Consider the following 18,451-nt stretch of genomic DNA (forward strand, 5'->3'; position numbering starts at 1 on the left):
CTCGAGGTCGGTCGAGGTCGGGCCTGCACCGTCCCCAGATCCCGGCAGCTTGGAACGCCTGGGAGTGCAAGGCTGGGGGGCTCTGGGTGTTTCCCCTGGGTCTCGCTTGGCCATCTGGCTCCCACACCAGCATGCAGTGGGGACTCCCCCTCCCCACCCTCTGGCCCAGAGGCCCCTACCAGTAGTCCTCTGTGCTTCCTCCTCTGCTGTAGACGGGGCCCTCCAGCTCCCTGGGGGTTGGGAAGATGTTCTCATGCTGGATGATGGTGGTTTTGATCAGCTCATTCACGTGGGCTTGGCAGGACACCTGGTCGTGGCCCTCAGGCACTGACATCAGTGAGGGCCCGAAGCAGATGGCAAGGTTGTAGGGGTCCATCATGTTCTCTTCACTGAACTGTGATAAACTGGAGGAGAAGGGAAGGGGGCAAGCTGGAAAGCTCTCGCATGAATGCCCAGAAAACACAATCGTGGGAGGCAATGCCAAGAGCAAGAGCAGAAGCTCCACAAATTGCCACCTGCTTTCCTGGGCATCAGAGCCCTTTAGAAAGTCTGGGGGGGAGAAGAGAATGACCACCAGGACGGTCATTCGGGAGCCACCTCCTTGCAGGTCTCTCCCCTCCTCCCTCTCCAGCTCCCCCTTCAAATCCTACTTGTCACCGCTTCACGAGCCCCGCTCCATACCTCACCCACCAAACCCACCCTGCCTCAAGAATACGCCACTCTGCACAACTGGGATGGCTCCCACACGCCAGCCCCCGAAGCTGCCAGCGCAGATGGAGGCCCTCAGGCTGCCCTCGTACTGATATGGTCAGAAGACACAGGCACTGTGTGTTGTGTACCTCCTTGCACAGCAAAATAATCAAATTACTAGGGATATTCCATTCCAAGCTCTAGACGTATTTAAAAACATTGCCACCCGATTAGCTTTTGTATCCCGTCAAGCAAGTGAATTTCTTTCTGGAACAGCTAATGTAATTGTTTTCCATTTTCATAATATCCTCTATTATTACAATCAAGATTTATTCAGGAAAAGGTCAGCATGCTGCTCAGTTTATGCTCAGGCTTTCTCTGGATGCAGTCTGACTTCGTCATTGGGTATTTATTTTGGGAAGTCCCCTTTTCAGCCAGCAGCTGCTCTGGCCACACCTCCAACCTTGGCCAAGGCCCCAAACCCTTCAGGGAGACCCTGGGTCTCATCGGCCCTCACCGGTCTCTGTTTGTCCAGGCTGATGGCTTGGCCAGCTCTGGGTCTGTACCCCCCCGCCCCAGCCCTAGGGTGTGGAGCTGTGGGCTCTGCTAAGGAGTACTGCCTCCCTGATGGGCATCAGCAGGAGGTCCCCGGCCCCTGATTCTTACAGCTCTGAGGAAAAACCAAATCCCTCTGATGCCGAACCAGAGGCCTGAGACTCAGCTGTCTTCATCTGAGTAGGCGTTCTTCAGAACCGGACAGAGTTCATTTCTAGTGTATCCTGCACCCAGACTCAAATTACCAAGCTGGTCTCTCTAACCCAATGGTTCTCTCCTCTACTGAAGATTCACATACATCTGTCCGCTTTGGAGAATCGGTGCAGGACCAAAGAAGCGGTACGATGGATGTGAACAGCTATCACGGGGGGAATTACTGTCATGGTTGAGAGTCAATGTTCTCTAGGACTTAGTCAACGTAGGGAGGCCAGCGATGTGTTCGGTTATAGATCTCAGTGGCTGGACTGCTTCATAGAAGGTCTTAAAGGCTAAATTTTACAATCCTTCCCTGGCTCCTGAGTTAATAGAGAGCTGGGATTCAGAAAAGGCCGGGAGAAGTTTCCAACTCTACTTTTTGGTCAAACAAACGTTGGAGAGAGATAGGAGAGATAATTACCTTGGTAACCACAACAGGGACAAGGAGGAGGAAGGCCATGTTTCTTTAGTGCGAACTGATGACATTTGGTAACATGGAAGAAAACCAGTCATTTCTGGGGAAGCCTGGCAGTCAAAAGGAAACAAAGTCTAGCTTCAAGAGCCCCAGCCCAAAGCCTTGTAAGAGAGGAGAAACCTTGCCAAGTCTCCTAAGGGAAGGACTGTTCAATTCACAGGTGGCTGCAATGACCATGGGCTTGAGAAGGACACATCTTCATGGACTAGGGTCTCAGGGACCAGATGCATTTCTTACTCTCATTAAAATTTAAACCAAGATCCTTCTCTCTCCTCCAATCTACAATGGGAACACCTGGGTTTAGGGGGAAAGCCATGATTCTTAACTATTTGGGGGGTCACGGCCTCCTTCAAGAATTTGACAGAAAGCAGAGATTCTCTCCCCAGAAAAATTCACATGTGTACACATACAGACGCATTTCATATACAACATAATGGTGCTAATAATCCACGAAGGCCCCAACGTCCATATCCAGTATAGGAATTCAAATATTGGATTTTTATTGGAAAAAAAAAACAAAAAAAACAAAAAAAACAACCTAAAATGGGTAACAGTGGTAACAGCGCCATCTTTAAACATATTTTTTTTGGTGTCAACTTATATAATGCCATCTCTTCTAAGAATTGTACTATATTTCTATAGCTTCTATCTATAATACTAGTGAATTCTTCTAATTGATTCAAACTCATCTTTTGTGTATCTTAACAAGGTTCAGCATAGAGATTGAGAACATAGGCTTTTGGGGAGGAATGAAAAAATCAGGATTAGTGTGGGAAACTTGTTTTTTATCATGCCCTTTTCTGGACTTTTTACCTTTTAATGACGCACATTTGTCTCTTAGATTAAATTAAGAGAGAAAAACAAAACGTCTGAAGAATTTTAGAGTCAATGAGACCTGGTTTTGAGTCCTGGTCACATTGCTTACCAGTTCCCGGACAGTGTTCTAGGTTCCAAGTCTCTTCCTTATAAAAGAACATACCTCCTTTGTGGGGCTGATATAAAGTTTAAATGAGCAATTATACACAAACCACTGAGCACTGTGCCTGGCACATAGGTGGGGCTCAATCAATATTTTCTGTAATTATACTATCCTAATTGCTTCTTGATATAAGGCCCTCGATTCTAGTCAGAAAATGGGAAGCAGGGCTGTCGACATTTGCCAGCAGTTGATTTATAGGAGTCTAGCCACCTTCTTCTCCTGACAGGCATCATCAAGCCGAGGACTCCAGATCCCAACATCGAAGGCTTAAATCCTCGGGGAGAACACTAAGCTTTCGACAGATAGTTTTAAATACATGACATTTCACTTAAAAACCTTCCGCTTCACACGCCCCAGGGGTTTGATTTGGCAACAACCAACAGACTGTGGGTAAGATATTACACATCAGGGTTGATCTTAGGTCTGAAAGGGATGAAGAGAAATTGTGTTATTCACCATGACCCCAGGCAAAACGTGGGGCCGAGAATCCATCAGGCCTTTTAAAAGCTTTTCCAATAGGAGATACTACAACTTCCCACTCTAAATCCGTGATTTAACAGCCTTCCCTGACTTCGCCAAAAGGCTTTCTAAGAGACGAGAAGTCAAGGTAATTCTGGCTGATTTTTTCTCATAGTCCTTCAAAGGCATCCACTCACTCCCTCCGCCTGTAACGCCACCTGTCAGCATCCTCACGCTCCCCGCATCTGTTAAAGGACTTGCCTCTGCGCCCTCATGTTCTGCCTTCCTTCCCCCCGCAGTGAACTCCATCCTCTTTCTCCAGCAAGAATATCACTTCCACCATTGCCCTTGCTTTCTCTTCCATCATTGGTTTTTTCCTCTCCACTGGGTCATTCCCACCAGCATGCAAACATGCAGTGATACTGTCCATCTGAAAAAAAATTCTCTCTTAACCCCATATCCACACCTGTCCCATTTCTCTCCTCTCCATAATAAAATGATTTGGGAGTTGTCTGTACCTGTTGTTTCTGATTCTCTGATTCATCTCCACCTCTTCGGTTATGGACTAAATTGTGTCCCGCTCCCCAAATTTCTATGTTGAAGCCCCCCCCCCCCCACCATGTGACTGTATTTGGAGAAAGGGCCTTTAAGAAGATAATGAAGGTTACATGAGGTCATAAGGATGGGTGCCTAATCCCATAGGACTGCGGTCCTTATACTAAGGGAAGAGACAGCAGGGCTCTCCCCGTGCGTGCAGAGGAAAGCCATGGGAAGACACAGAGGGAAGAGGGCCATCTACAGGCCAAGGAGGGTCCTCACCAGAAACCAACCCTGCTGGCACCTTAATCTTGGACTTCTGGACTCCAGACCATGAGAAAATGGGTTTCTGTTCCTGAAGGCACCTGGTCTGTGGTATTTTGCTACGGCAGCCCTAGCAGACTAACATACCTTCTCTCTCGCTCCCTCCCCCTCTTTATTGTGGTAAAGTATACAATTTACCATTTTCACGATCTTTAAAATTTTTTTTTAATGTTTGTTTATTTTTGAGAGAGAGAGAGAGAGACAGAGCATGAGCAGGGGAGGGGCAGAGAGAGAGAGGAGACACAGAATCCGAAGCAGGCTCCAGGCTCCATATCCCCTCTTTCTCCCCTTCCCTCAGCCCCTGGCTACACAAGTCTGCTGTCCCCACTGACGTGCCTGTTCCGGACATTGCACATAAAAGGAATCACACACTACGTGGTCTTTTGCGACTGGCTTCTTTCGTTCAGTGTGATGTTTTCAAGGGGCATCCACGCTGTAACATGCCTCAGTGCCTCCCTCCTTTCTATGGCTGAACACTACCCCACCGTATGGATCTACCACATTTTTTTTTACCCATCAGCAGCACCCCTTCTCTCCTGAACCCACAGTCAGGGTTTGACCCCTTCCACTCCATCAGCACAACCCCCTACAGGGTCACCAATGCTCTCCCTGCTGCTAATGTAATTCTTAGTCTTTTTCTCAGCTGACCTGTCATCACATTTAACTCTGTTACCGCGCTCTCTTCAAAATACTTGTCTACGTGGCTTCTGGGACACCGGTTTCTCTAGGTTCTCCTCCATGCCCATGGCCCACTGTCCCTTGCTCAGTGAAGCATCTGCTGAGCACCGGATGTTAAAGAGCAAACTCTCACCCTGACCCCTGGTACGCTCCACTTCCCTTACCTGCTTCATTTTTCTCCATAGCACTTATCTTCTGACATGTGATATGTGTACTTATTAGTTTGGTCTGTCTTCTTCCAATAGAACATAAACTCCACAAGGGACTCCATGGGACGCCTGGACTGTTTGGTGCACTCTTAGATGGCCAGCAACTAAAACAGGGCCTGGCACACAGTAGATGCTTAATAAATATATGTGAAATAAATGACTAAGTAAGTATGTGAGCAGCTGCGGATCTCCGAAGACAAGCCAACCACAACTCTACTTGTCCATCTGCGTGTAGAAGCCAAAACACTCCTCGTGAAAGTCAGAAGAACAGCCCAGACAGAATCTTCCCAAACTAAGAGGCACCTGGAGATGGGTGAGATTTAGAGGAAACCTCAGCCTTCGTGGAGCCCCCAGGGCACCTTAGTCAGGAGAGAAGCACCACTGATTCACTCTTTCAGACAGTGGAGCAGTGTTTGAGGACCCAGCGCAGGGCTTCTGGGACTTTCATGTGAGTATGACTTGCCAGGGGACCTTGTTAAGATACAGATTCTGATTCACAGGCCTTTGAGGGGAGAGGGGCTGAGACTCTGCATTTCTGACAACTTCCCCAAATGATGCCAGTGAAGCTGGTCCGTGGACCTCACTTGGCTAGCAAGAAACTAGAAGGCTATATTGTTTGATGTCTGAAAAAAGTAGGTTTCAAAAGGCAAGCAGTGGAATCAGCTGCGGTGAGGGGGAGCTACCTATACTTCGTTGGGGGGCAAAAACTCTCTGGGTAGTATACAGGCTGTGGTAGGCAGCCTCTAAAATGAACCCCATGGCCCCTACCTACTGGTATTCACATCCTGGTGTAATTTTCTCCCTTTGAGTATGGGCTAGATGTAGTGACTCATTTCTAGTGAATGGAATATGGCCGAAGGCATGGGATGTCACTTCTGAGATTAGGTTACCAAGGACTGTGCTTCCTGTCTTGGGTGTTCTCTCAACTTGTTTGGAGAGAAGCCAGCCTCCATATTGGGAGCAGCTCTATGGGGAGGTCCACATGGCGAAGAACTGACGAAAGCCTCTGGCCGACAGTCGGCCAGGAGTGAAGGTCCTCAGTCCAACAACCTGCAAGGAACTGAATCCTGCCAACAGCACGCAAGTGAGCTTGGAAGCAGGTCTTCCCCTAGTGGAGCTTTCGGAAGGGACTACGGCCCTGCCCCCAACACCTTCACTGCAACCTCCTAAGACCTAGAGCCAGAGTCCCCAGCCACCCTGCCCCTGGATTCCTGACCCACAGAAACTGAGATGTAACGATGAATGTCTTTTGTTTCAAGTTGTTAAGTTTCAGGGTGATTTGTTCCACAGCAATAGATAATTAATGCAGATGCTAGAAAGGATAATGTTAATAGTTCACAAGGCCTGCTGGACAGGCATGTACCTGAGGTTCATGCAGTGGACTGGGTACTCTGAAGGACACTAGCTACGCATATATGGAACCAGATCAAGTCCACACGGTGCCAGTGCCCAGTGTAAGGAGTTCCACATACGCATACACACATATTAGTTTTTCTGGCTTCTTGAGATTGAGCATGTGTACAACCCAAGAGAAAGACCATAGCCAGAAATAAAGTACACACCCCCCCTAGGATGCAGAACGACAAAGGAGAGCAGTCCTGAAAGTCTGGGCCGGGGCAGAGTCTCCCTCAGGAGCGACCTGTGTCCACTGTTGCCACATCCATTGGTATGTGTACGCTTACGACCTGCCATCTTCCCGCAGAGGTGATCTTCTCTGTCACCTGTGTCCTGAATTCCATTTATTATTCTAGGAAACACTACGGTTATTAACGCTGCATCTTTCCCATGAACCACTCCGAGGACCAAATGCATCTCTTTTGTAACCAGATAAAAAAGCAAAAAACCAAAGCGATCATTTGAATTGGTGTAATTCCCATGTTTCCTCCAACAGTGGCCACCACCTCCAGCTCTGCGCGATGCTTGCTCTATGGCTCCCCTGCTCCCGCGAGGTCCCCGCAGGAAGAAGCAGGAAGAACAGGAAGAAGGTGTGGGGAAGAGGATGAGGCCGTTGTGCTTACACAACACAGTCGCCCCGGGACCTGTGTGTGCTCCTCTGCCTTGTTACCCACTACCGTCACACTGCTTGCTCTGGGGGAGCAGACCAGGCTCACTTTGAGGGCAGGTATCCGTCCATGAGGGGAGAGGACTGGTGGCCCCGGGGAGCTGACTAGCTCGAGAGTCATCACGGAGTTTCCGTTTCCACCAGCCTAGAATGCACCTCACACGAGCACCCTGCGTGAGCCACGAGGGGTTCTGAACTTAGCCAGTTGCGGTGCTGAGTCAGGGCTTGGCCGATGGGAGGAGCAGACAGTGCCACATGGAGGAGGCTGACCCAACAGCCGGGACCTTCTGTCCCTCTGCACTGCCAGCAGCAAGGCTGACGGACAGTGCGGGTGCCCCGGCAAGGTCTCCAGCAGTGGGGCTAACCCAGACACCCTCGAGGGCCAGGCTGACCGCGAACTTACAAGGGAGTCAAAGCTCATGAGATGGTCACTAAATTCGTTTTCCTTTGAAGCAAAGACCAAACAGACCAGGAAGAAAAAGACATTTATGGTAAAAGACGCTAGCCCTGGGGTGCCTGGGTAGCTCATCAGTTGAGCATCTGACTTCGACTCAGGTCATGACCTCACGGTTCACGAGTTCGAGCCCCGCGTCGGGCTCTGTGCTGACAGCTCGGAGCCTGGAGCCTGTTTCGGATTCTGTGTCTCCCTCTCTCTCTGCCCCTCCTCCGCTTGCCCTCTGTCTCTCTCTCTCTCTCAAAAATGAATAAACATTAAAAAAAGTAAAAAACAAACAAATAAATAAACAAAAGATGCTAGCCCCTTGGTCTAATTTTTGTTCTCTTTCTTGATACATTCATGGGTCTGTGTTTCTCCACTAGAGGAAAACACGTAGAGCAAGAGGGATGACAACTGAATTCAGCATCGGTGTTCGAGAGTGCCAAGAGGGCCCGCCTCACCCAGGCAGCTGCCCTCCCTCTACCACGCACCGCTGCCTTGTGGAATACGGGTCCATTATTACCAGATTGAATGGTGCTTTCAAGAGAAGCTGGAAATCCAGATATTTTTAAGTAAAATCCCCTAATATTTAAATGTTTCAATGTTTTCAAGACACAGCAGACTGAAAGGAAACACATCGACGGGCCTTATCTGGCCCTCACGTTGCCCATTTATAGCCTTTGCTCTAGGCTGCTGAGGGAGACACCGCAGGGAAAGCAGCCTGAAGACAGAGGTGCCCACAGGGGAAGCACCACACGTGCTTGCTTGTTGCTTCTGCTGCTCCCTGGGGACACAATGCCTGCCCTCGGCAAGGACACACGGCATGGACAGGAAGCAATGCCCCGTCCAAGCTCAGGGTCCCTCTGGCCCTCAGAACTCTTGCCTGGCTACACTCACTCCCTGGGTAACCAGCTAAAACAGCAGTACACGGTGACGGCAGACTCGCCGTCTCCACTCGGTTTCTCCCGAGTGTCAGATTCCCATGTCCCACTGCCTACTTGGAATCTCCGCGTGGAAGCCTAACAGGTACCTCAGGTTAACATGACTGAGTTGGTGCCTTGTCTCGATTCCGTCCGGCACGCCTCGTCTTCCCCAACTCCATAATGGAGTCACTGGTACTCTGTTGCCCCTGCCAAACATTTAGAATTTCTCTCCTTCCTCACACTCTACATCCTCCCCATCAGGAAGTCCTGTCAGTGCTATGCTGTAAACAGACCCCAAACCCAACCCCACCTCCTCACCCTCCCTCGTGACCCCCCCATCCTGTCTAAGCCCCCAGTACCCGTGGCCGAGATCTCACAATAACCTCTACCTAGGTCTCCCTGATTTTCGTCACAGCCCTCGATGGCAACTTCTCCACAAAGCTGTTGGCGGGCTTAAAAAAATATAAGGAGACTAGATCTTATCACTCTTCTGCTTAAACCCTCCAGGGGCTTCCCAAAGCCAAACCCATTATTACTATGACTCTCAGGGCCTGACGGCCTTGAACATCCCTGTGGCTCCTTCCTTCACTTCATTTAGGTTCCTGCTCTCACACCGTCTCCTTCCGAGAGACCCTTGCTGACCACCCCTCTGCAGCGGCTCTCCCTCTTTCACCCCTGCCCCCATTCAGACCCCGCACTCCAGCTCTTAAGTTGGGTTTCTTCATTTTTCTTCTGAGCACTTACTCCTGCCTGACATATCTGTTGTCTCTCCGTCTCCTACCCTGGAATGTGAGTTAAATGATATCAGGGCTTTGTCTCTTATTTCGCAATGTATTCTTACAGCCTACAATGGTGCCCAGCACCTTGTAGGTGCTCCATAAATACCCATTGGGCTGGATGAACTGATATAGCTCTACATGTAAGCTTCCAGGGGCTGAGGCCAAGGCCTGATCCAATTGCTCACTGGGAAGTCTACTCACTGATTGAGGAAGGCAAAGAGGTATCTCATGATAATCAGAGTGGTTTTGGGCAGGACCAGGAGGACTTTCCGGATGTGCAGAGCTCTCTCCTGCAGGCTGTCCATAGCTGAAAGAAGAAAGCCACGTGTCAGCCTCCATTGCAACAGAGATCCCGGGGAGTAACGGTCAGAGGGCCCTTACTTCCAGCAGGTGCTGCACAGACAGCGGCCAGACCAAGACTGCACAGCACTGGTGCTCCACATAAGGAGTTCCATCCCTGTGGCCCCGTGGGGCTGGACTGCTGCCATAGGGTACATGCTGGGCTCCAGACACCTACTGATTATAGGACTTAAGGAATATGCACCTTGGGCACTGAAGGGGTTGGAGATGGTCCCCAAGCACCTACTACCCTCCAATGAAAACCACAGACAAGGACCGTCCATAAACCTGCTATGACTAATTGCTCAACATCCAGCCTCAGGGGTGTACATGTGGGGAGGGAGACAGGCTGTGCAGGTCCTGTCCCGCTCACTCTACACGCGTCTCACCTCACCCTCTGGACAGGTCTGGCTTATCTTCCCTTCCCTTATCTGCAGTGGGTTGAGCAGAATGTGGCCAGAGGCAAGAGATGGTAGATGCCTGATAAATAGTGAGATCTGGGGAGAAGACCAGAGAAGTTTCCTGACTCTTGGGCTGTGGAAAATCAATTACAGGTAAGACCCAAGGCTGGCGGACTCCATCAATGCCAGTCTCCCCACTCCCACAGTGGGCCAGATGGATACTGTCATTTTCTAGGAGTGTCTTTCTGTGAAAAAGAAGTGGAAAGCAGTGGGTTTAGGAGCACATCTCGAGGGGAGAAGTGGGCAGCCAAGGTGTCTTGAACTGTCTTGGTAGCCCCAGTCCACTTAAGATTTTTATCTAAGCCCAGTCCCAGAAAAAGATGTGAGGACAGGAGGGGTGCATATATTTAATCACCCACCCACAGCACTGATTTCCACCAGACTCCCAAAAGTAGTGGGTCAACAAAACAAGAGAGCTTATTGAATGCTCTGGGTCCTCAGAATAGCAGATAGGAACAGTGTTCAGGGCATACACTGAGTCAAACTTGAAACCTGGGGGTGGGGGGGGGGGTGGGTGGGCAGAAAGACCCTGGTGCATCTAGGAAGAAGGTTCTTTTCCCCATGTCCAAGGCACTGCCTTCTCCAGCCTCTGGAGCCATCATTCCATTGGGGTCTACTTCCAGGATGAGCTGGTATTAACCTAAGTTTCCATGGAAAACAAAACAGGATAATGAGCTAAACTAAATGGTGGGAACAGCTCTCCAAGCCCCAAATTTGAGAGTAAGAGGCAGAGAACCTGTAAGAAGGACAAAGTAGAGACGATATCCCTTTCTAGGAAAACATCATATCATTACTTTTAAGTGGGCAGAAGGGTTCTATTCCTTAGAAGAACACATATTAACACATCCAGCAGGTAAGCCATGCCATGTTTAAAGCAACAAACAGAAAACATTTCTCTCTTTATATCATAAAAAGCATGGGCAGTAAATGTCTGAGCTTCCAATAACTGAAAAGGACCATGTCTTACATACTATTAGAAATGCATTTTACTGGGGATGCCAGGATGGCTCAGTCTGTTAAGTGTCTGACTCTTGATTTTGGCTCAGGTTATGATCTCACAGTTTGTGAAATCGAGCCCTGAGTCAGGTGGGCTGGATGCTGAGAGTGCAGGGCCTGCTTGGGATTCTCTCTCTTCCTTTCTCTCTGCCCCTCCCTGCTCATGATCTCCTTCTCTCTCTCTCTCTCAAAATAAATTAAAGAAAAAATTAAAAAAATTAAAATTAAAAAAAAAAAAAAGAAATGTATTTTATTGAAGAAAGATAAAGCCCAGCAAAGCAAGGAGTTTAAGGTAAATCAGAAAAGAAAAGGCCAGGAGTTCTGACTTGTCCTAGACTCTTCCTGAAAACTCATCCTTCCTCCCTCCCTAGTAGGGGGTGAAGGATTGAGGATGAGGAGGAGACACTTTACTGAGGGAAAGGAAAAAGAGAAACATTATTGAAAAGTTTATGGGGGGAAAGAAGATCCCGTGGAAATTGCTTGTCTATTGCTATGAGGTGTTCTTTCTTGCCCAGAAGCCAGTCTGAGGCCAGGATGTACTTACTGACGCAGGCCATCAGGTCATGGAAGATGTCCTTGGGGAAGAGAGGGTGTTCTAGCCCCCGGAAGTAAAGCTTCAGGACGCCAGCAATGGAGTCCATGTCATGGTCATTCTGGTCCCCAGCCAGGGGGTCCTCTCCTGAGGATAAGCAGCCCCCCAAAAAGGAAAAAGAGAGTGAGAGAGGTAAAACCCCACAGGACAAAGCAGAAGTGGTGGGGAAGGGCTGGCTTTCCAAGTCCTCATCAGAGTCCATCAGCTCTGTGCCCGGCATGCTGGCCATGAGTAGGATGGACCAGAGACTAGATAAAGCAAAGACTGCTTAGGCTCAGGGGCCCCAAGGAGAGAAGAGGGCACAAGGGTCCATTAGGATAAATTGGCTCGTGCCAGACTCGTTCAGGGACATTCCCTCTGGGTTGGGATGGGACACTGCAACAGGCCCTCTCACAAGAATCATGAAGCCAGGCCGGGACTGAGTCCCTGGGGAAGGAAAATGAGGCCAAGGTGGCCAGCCACTCTGACTCGCTCTTACTCCTCCTGGCTCGCAACAAAGGACACCTACTTATGGGAGAACAATCACGCTGGAGCTCCCTATGGAAAATTTCGTATCAGATGTAATTAGATTTAATGATAGGACCAACCTCAAATTGAGACTATATATATCCATTATAGTGACGGAAATTGCCAAAGCTTGCCCATTACCTTAATGGCCCACAAGATAATAAATGGGCTACGATGAACAGGCGCATTAGCCTTGATATTAACTGCCACCAAGGGTTCTGGATAAAACCGTAAACCACCCAGATATCATAGTTAACTTCTTGGGTTTCGGCAGATCGTCCACAGGCGAGAGGCACGATGAATGGGCTGAGGAGGGAGCTGGGATGTGCCCTGGCATCTCCCTGCACGTGTTGGGGAAGACTGTCCATGAGACAGCAGGTGCTGGGCTAAAGAGCTGGGTGACCTCTGGGTACCTCCCAGGGGAGACAGGGTGGAGCCAACACCCCAGGGGGCTGGCAGACATTTGGTCTTATCTTCAAGCCTGTTCCCTTACCTCTCTCAAAGGCGTTTTTGATGTCATTCACTTCCACCTGGGATCCCGACACCCGGAAGATTCCTTCATGCTGTAGTCCTGGAAAGACAGGGAAAAGTGGTCAAGGAGAGGAAGAAACAAAGTCATAGCCACAGCTCCAAGCTTGGTTGGATGTCTGTGTCCTCCAGCCAGTGTGCATTTAAGCACCGTGTCTCTATCCTTCAGGTCAAAGGAGAAAGCATGTGCAGGGATGCTGGAGAAGTCCCTGGAATGGGTATACAGGAGGCATAAACAAAGCCAAAGATGTCTACACATGGCTCCATTTCTGATTCTGAGGAAGACCAGGAAGCAGGTTCCTCCCCCGCCTTTGCCTCTCTGTTCCCATCTGCCAAGTGACATAGTGACCCCTGGCACCTTCTTATCACCCCCCTGCCAGGAATGGGCACTGGGGGTATGGTAGGCAGGCCTTAGACACCGTTGGAGGAGTTTCATAAGGCCGGAGATACAATTCCTGCTTCGGCTGTCCTAACGCTGCATGGCTCCTCTAGGGCACAATGATTTGAATATTCAGGAAAGAGAGAGGACAGGAAAAGGCAAGTGATCAGTCAACAGAGCACCGTCAGTACCGTGCTGGCCGCTGGTCCTCGACCACAGCTTCGCTCAGAGACAAATGTGCATAGATGTGACAGTGTGATAATGGGCGTGAAAACTGTGTCCTCTTGGGTTTTGTTAGAGTAGAAACAATCACTAAAAATAATAATACTAATGCATGTGCAGGGACTGCTGCTAAAAATGCTTTCCCAGAAATAAATCAACTCGTACTCACAACAGCCATTAAGGCAGGGCTCACCAGCAAGCCCATTTTCTGGATGTAGGAAGGGATGTGTGATGACCACCCCCCACCCCCTTAGGTTATGTAGGCGATAAGAACCAGAGTCAGGAGGCCAACCCAGGCCTCTGGTTGCCATTATGTACTCGCTCCTCAACACTAGGCTTGTGGGGCCAACCAGAGGGAAAATGCAGGCAGGGCGGGAACCCATTTGTTAGTCTGAACAAGGATGTGGCTCACAACCCCACACAAGGGGCTACAAAGGTGGTAAGAGAGGAAGCATGCCTTTACTGCTGGCCCCAGAGGTCAGACCGAACTAGCATCTGTAATCGCATGAGGCTTGTCAGCCGTTCTCAGGAGCCCTGTGTCTCCGTCTTGGGCATCTTGTCCAAGTTCCTCTGCAATGGCATGATTGATCAAAAACTCTGACATGTCAGGGAAATCTCAAACAAATTCCTTTTTAAGAAAAAAAGAGTAGAACTGCCACTGTTTCAGGGATACCCTCTCGGTGAAGGGGTGACTGGATTCTGTCGGCTAGACCTTTGAAGGTAAATCACACAGGCCAGGACTATAATCTTGAATCCAATTGAAGCAATATTAAGAAGCAAGCAGGGGGAATTTAATTACCTGGCTTGTAATAGGACTTAAGTTGTTTGCTCCTCTAAGGGAATCTCCAGAATATTCCTCAGAGAATGGCAGACAACGTTAAAACCCCATTAGTATCAATGTAATAGTACCATATTAGTTACCAATGGGATGTAACAGCCAAATAATGGCATTTAAACACAGAATGTAAACAGCAAGTGTTGTGATAGAAACACACACCCTGTGACTTGTCAAAAACACAGTATAGTATAAGGAAATGTCATCTCAGGGCCCAGGCCACTCAGTGTTCTAGGTGAAGCCAAGAATTTGCTGAGAGAGGATCACTTCGGGACTTTTTAGTAGATTGGACCATCAACGAAAAGCCACTTTAGCCCATGGGCCCAGGACATGAAGAAATCAGAGGAGAGCTTACTGGAAGTCAGGCAGCAGGCCTGAAACACATTGAGATCCCCTTCCGTCTGGTTCCCATTTCCCCTTGAGAACCTCTGCTTTAGAAGGATAGCGATATGTTTTTGCTCAGCAGACAGAATCTTCAGAGCATCTAATCTCATGACACTGAAAGTAGGAACACTGATAAGTGGTTGGTTTCCAGCCGTAAAGGGGGAAAGCAGTGGGCTTTTTATGAGAATGCAGGTAAGGCCTCATAGGACTAACCTGAGCCATCTTCGATCTTTCTCTTTTGTTCTTAGAGCACGCCAGCATGCAGGTATAAAACCACTCAGAGGAGGGTAAGTTACAGCATGGAAGCAGCACACAACCTTCCATTTTGCACCGGATCCAGCTGTTGCCAAGAGGTACTCTCCGTGAGAATTCTTGAAATGGTTGCTACAGTACTGCCTCGCGTTACTTGGCTCCCTTGTGCGTAAGTGGGGTTTTCCTACCCTGATTCAGTCTGTCGTTCCCCAAATCCCTCTTCTTTAAGTCTTCCTGGATCACCCTGACGACTATTTACAGACGAGCCTCAGCTTTCTCATCTATACAATGGGAACTATAATATCTACCTCCTAGGGAACACAAAGTCAGTAAGGATGTACAAATCCCAGCAGATGGTGGGTCACAAACCCTTTTGGGACTGACAAGTGTTACAGATCCTATCTCCACTAAATGCACATGCACAAAAATTTTAACCCTGATTCATGGGGCGTTCAGAAATACCTTGAGTCCCCATGTGGGGGAAAAAGTTCAGTTTAGCCTAACAAATGTTTTTTGAACAACCACTATGTACTATGGTGTTTTGTTTCTTTCCTTTAAAGCAACAATATGTTTATCTATTTGGTCAGTCCTGGAATACACATAAAATGGCTTCAGAATTGATAGCCCATATCCGATTTCGGTTCAGGTCATGATCTCATCGTTCGTCAGTTTGAGCCCTGCACCGGGTGAGCACGAGCCCCTCTTCTCTTCTGTTTCTCTGCCCCTCGTGGGATTCTCACACTCTCTCTCTCTCTCTTTCTGCCCCCATCTCACTTGTGCCCTCTCTCAAAAAAAAAAAAAATTACCAACAACTGTATAGTATTTGTTTATAGCTCTTGTTGTCTTTAGACTTACAGTATAGTATCAAAATACTGTCGTCAAGGATGCCTGGGGGGCTCAGTCGGTTGAGCGTCCGACTTCGACTCAGGTCATGATCTCACAGTTCGTGGGTTCGAGCCCCACGTCAGGCTCTGTGCTGACAGTTCGGAGCCTGGAGCCTGCTTCGGATTCTGTGTCTCCCTCTCTTTCTGCCCCTACCCACTCACCCTCTGTCTCCCTCTCTCTCAAAAATGAATAAATGTTAAAAACATTTTTTAAAAAATACTGTTTTCTAAAGTTACTTGGATTATTTTCTCCCTCATTCATTTGTTACACACTTAGGTTTACTCACTACTGTCTGTATTCCACTTGGGGTTTTACCCACATCCTTGTTTTATTTATCTGTTTATTTATCTTTTGAATATGGGAAACACTAATGTAGTTCTGAAAGCCACAATTATACAAAAGCAATATTCAGAGAAAATGTCACTTCCCTCCCATTTCCCACCCCCCATTCTTTTTACCCCTCTTCCACCCGTTTCCTGTAGATAAACAATCAAATATTAGTTTCTGGATTCATCCTTCCTGTATTTCTTCTTGATGAAATGAGAATACACATGTACATTCTCCTATTGTCTTCTTTGTACCAAAAAGGCAGCATGCTATCGACACTCTTTTGTACTTTGTTTTTTTCGCTTGACAACATATTCTGGAAATCTTTCCAGGTCATTTCATGGAGACCGTGCTCATTCCTGCCTAGTATTCAGATACAACGTAGTTGATTCAACCGCTCTTCTGTGTGAGGGTATTTAGGTTGTTTCTAATATTTTTACAAACGAGGCTGCAACCAGTAACCTCGGGTGTATGTATTTTCATTGTTGGAGGTGTATGTTTCAAGGTAAATTCCTACAAGGGCTGCCGGACCAGAAGACAAACGCATATGCAGTCCTGTTGGACACTGACAAATTCCCCTCCAAAAGGGTTGTACCAGTTTGCAATACAGCCAGCAACATGTGAGCACACCTGTTTCCCCAGAGCCGCAGCACAGAAATGTCCCCGCGTGCACTGTGCATGTACAGGGGCAGGGACAGGTACATTTGAGGCCCAATATATGGAACCATCTCCCCCTCAGCTCCTCCACAGCTCACACTCTGGGCCTGGCCACTGTCGTGTCTTCCCTGGGCGGCTGCCACAGCCTCCTTCTTCCTATAATCTTGTCTCTACATAGCGGCTTTTTAAAGCTCTCTGTTTGGGGCGCCTGGGTGGCTCAGTCGGCTGAGCATCCGATTTTGGCTCAGGTCATGATCTCACGGCTCGTGAGTTTGAGCCTCGCATCAAGCTCCCTGCTGTCCGTGCAGAGCCCGCTTCAGATCTTCTGTCCCCCCTCCGTCCCCACCCCCCACCCCGTCCCTGCTTGTGCTTTCTCTCTCAAAAGCAAATACGTCTTTAAAAAAAAAAAAAAAAAAAAGAGCTCTCTCTGTTCAAACTTCTCTAGTAGCTTCCCACCTCACTCAGATTATAACCCAAACACCTCCCTTAGGCAATGAAGTCCTAAGCGTCTGGCCTCTGGCTTCATCTCCTGCCCCCCTCCTCTTCCCTCTCTCCGCTCCAGCCACACTGGCCTCCTGCATGCTGGCCCCTGCTGCCAAGGACCTCTGCATTTGATGCGCCCTGTCTCTGACACACTCTTCCCAGATGCCACGTGGCTCACTTCCTCGCTTCCTTTCAGGACTCCGTCCAAATGTCACCTCTTAGGGGAGCTGAAGGCCTTTCTCTGAACAACCCATCCAGAACAGTGTCCCCTCTCCATTCTCCTCCTCTTCACCTCGCTTTTCTTCATGACACTCACCATCAGAAGACACCCTGTATGTTACCATGTTTATTTATTAACTGATCAGCCAAGCATCTATTTATCTGTCCTTTAGCAGGATATACGGCTCACGAAAGCAGGAACTTTTCCTTGGCACACAATGAGCAATCTCTCTCTCTCTCTTCTCTATTTGTTGGATGACCGAATGGAATGCATGGACGAAGCAGTAAGAGTGCAGACTCTCATCCTCTTATTGTCCTTTAGACACAAATAATTTTTCCTCCCCTGAACGCAGTTTGGACTTATCTTTGCCAATTATTTGATCATTAATCATTACTATCTTGTGGAATTTCTTCTACTGCTCCTCTGAATTGCTATAGCTTATCTCCTTTGATTTAGCTTTTCAATTGCTTATTTATTTTCTCCCAACCGCATCATAAAACCAAGTAAAGACAAGAGAAGTGCGTTATTCCTGTTTTTGTTTTCCTATTTCACAATGCATGGTGCCCAGCACTGATCAGGTGCTTGATACATATTTGTTCACTGTTGATATACAATGCTGTTACTTCAAGTAAATAGAGACAAGATGAGAAAACTGTAGCTGATTAGAACGGGCTAAGTTGTAAGCAGGCTAAAATAATTACTATTCCAGAAACAAAGGCAAGCAAGGTCCCAGCGCACTGGGAGAGGAAGGGAGAGAAATTGGCTACCTCTGCACCCAGACCAGCAATCACCCACATACCTCCTCAGCTGCAAGAAGGTCATTCTGTCCCTTTTCCTCTAACTAGATAAGACAGCTTCTAAAAACAATGTCTGATGTCCAGTTCCTAGAAATCTCCATGGCAGTAGCTCAGGTATCTGTGCTTTCTAAACACTCTTACACTTACAAGCTTGGTTCTCTGGCAATTCATCTCCACCCCTAGATTCTGTGCAACCAGCCCGGGAGCTAGTGAGGGGTGGAGTTTATGAGACCCAGCTCCATCCAAGCAGCAGACAGAGTGATCGGACTTAGGCCGAGAAGGAGCC

At 48.4% G+C, this 18,451-nt stretch overlaps 1 protein-coding gene across 6 annotated transcripts in view; it reads right to left on the reverse strand.

Moving 5' to 3' along the window:
• SRGAP2 (SLIT-ROBO Rho GTPase activating protein 2) overlaps window positions 1-18,451 on the reverse strand; it is a 235,426-nt gene that overhangs the window by 16,923 nt on the left and 200,052 nt on the right. For all 6 annotated transcript variants that reach the window (XM_025921150.2, XM_086693631.1, XM_025921151.2 and 3 more), the window contains exons 15-18: window positions 12,690-12,767; window positions 11,642-11,776; window positions 9,503-9,608; window positions 180-404 (exon numbers count right to left, since the gene is read on the reverse strand). In XM_025921150.2, the coding sequence (XP_025776935.1) occupies window positions 180-404; window positions 9,503-9,608; window positions 11,642-11,776; window positions 12,690-12,767 (544 nt within the window). The remainder of the gene's footprint in view (window positions 1-179; window positions 405-9,502; window positions 9,609-11,641; window positions 11,777-12,689; window positions 12,768-18,451) is intronic.

This window comes from Puma concolor, chromosome E4, assembly GCF_028749965.1.
Source record: "Puma concolor isolate L17-30 chromosome E4, mPumCon1.1.hap2, whole genome shotgun sequence".
In the NCBI taxonomy this organism is placed as follows: Eukaryota; Metazoa; Chordata; class Mammalia; order Carnivora; family Felidae; genus Puma; species Puma concolor.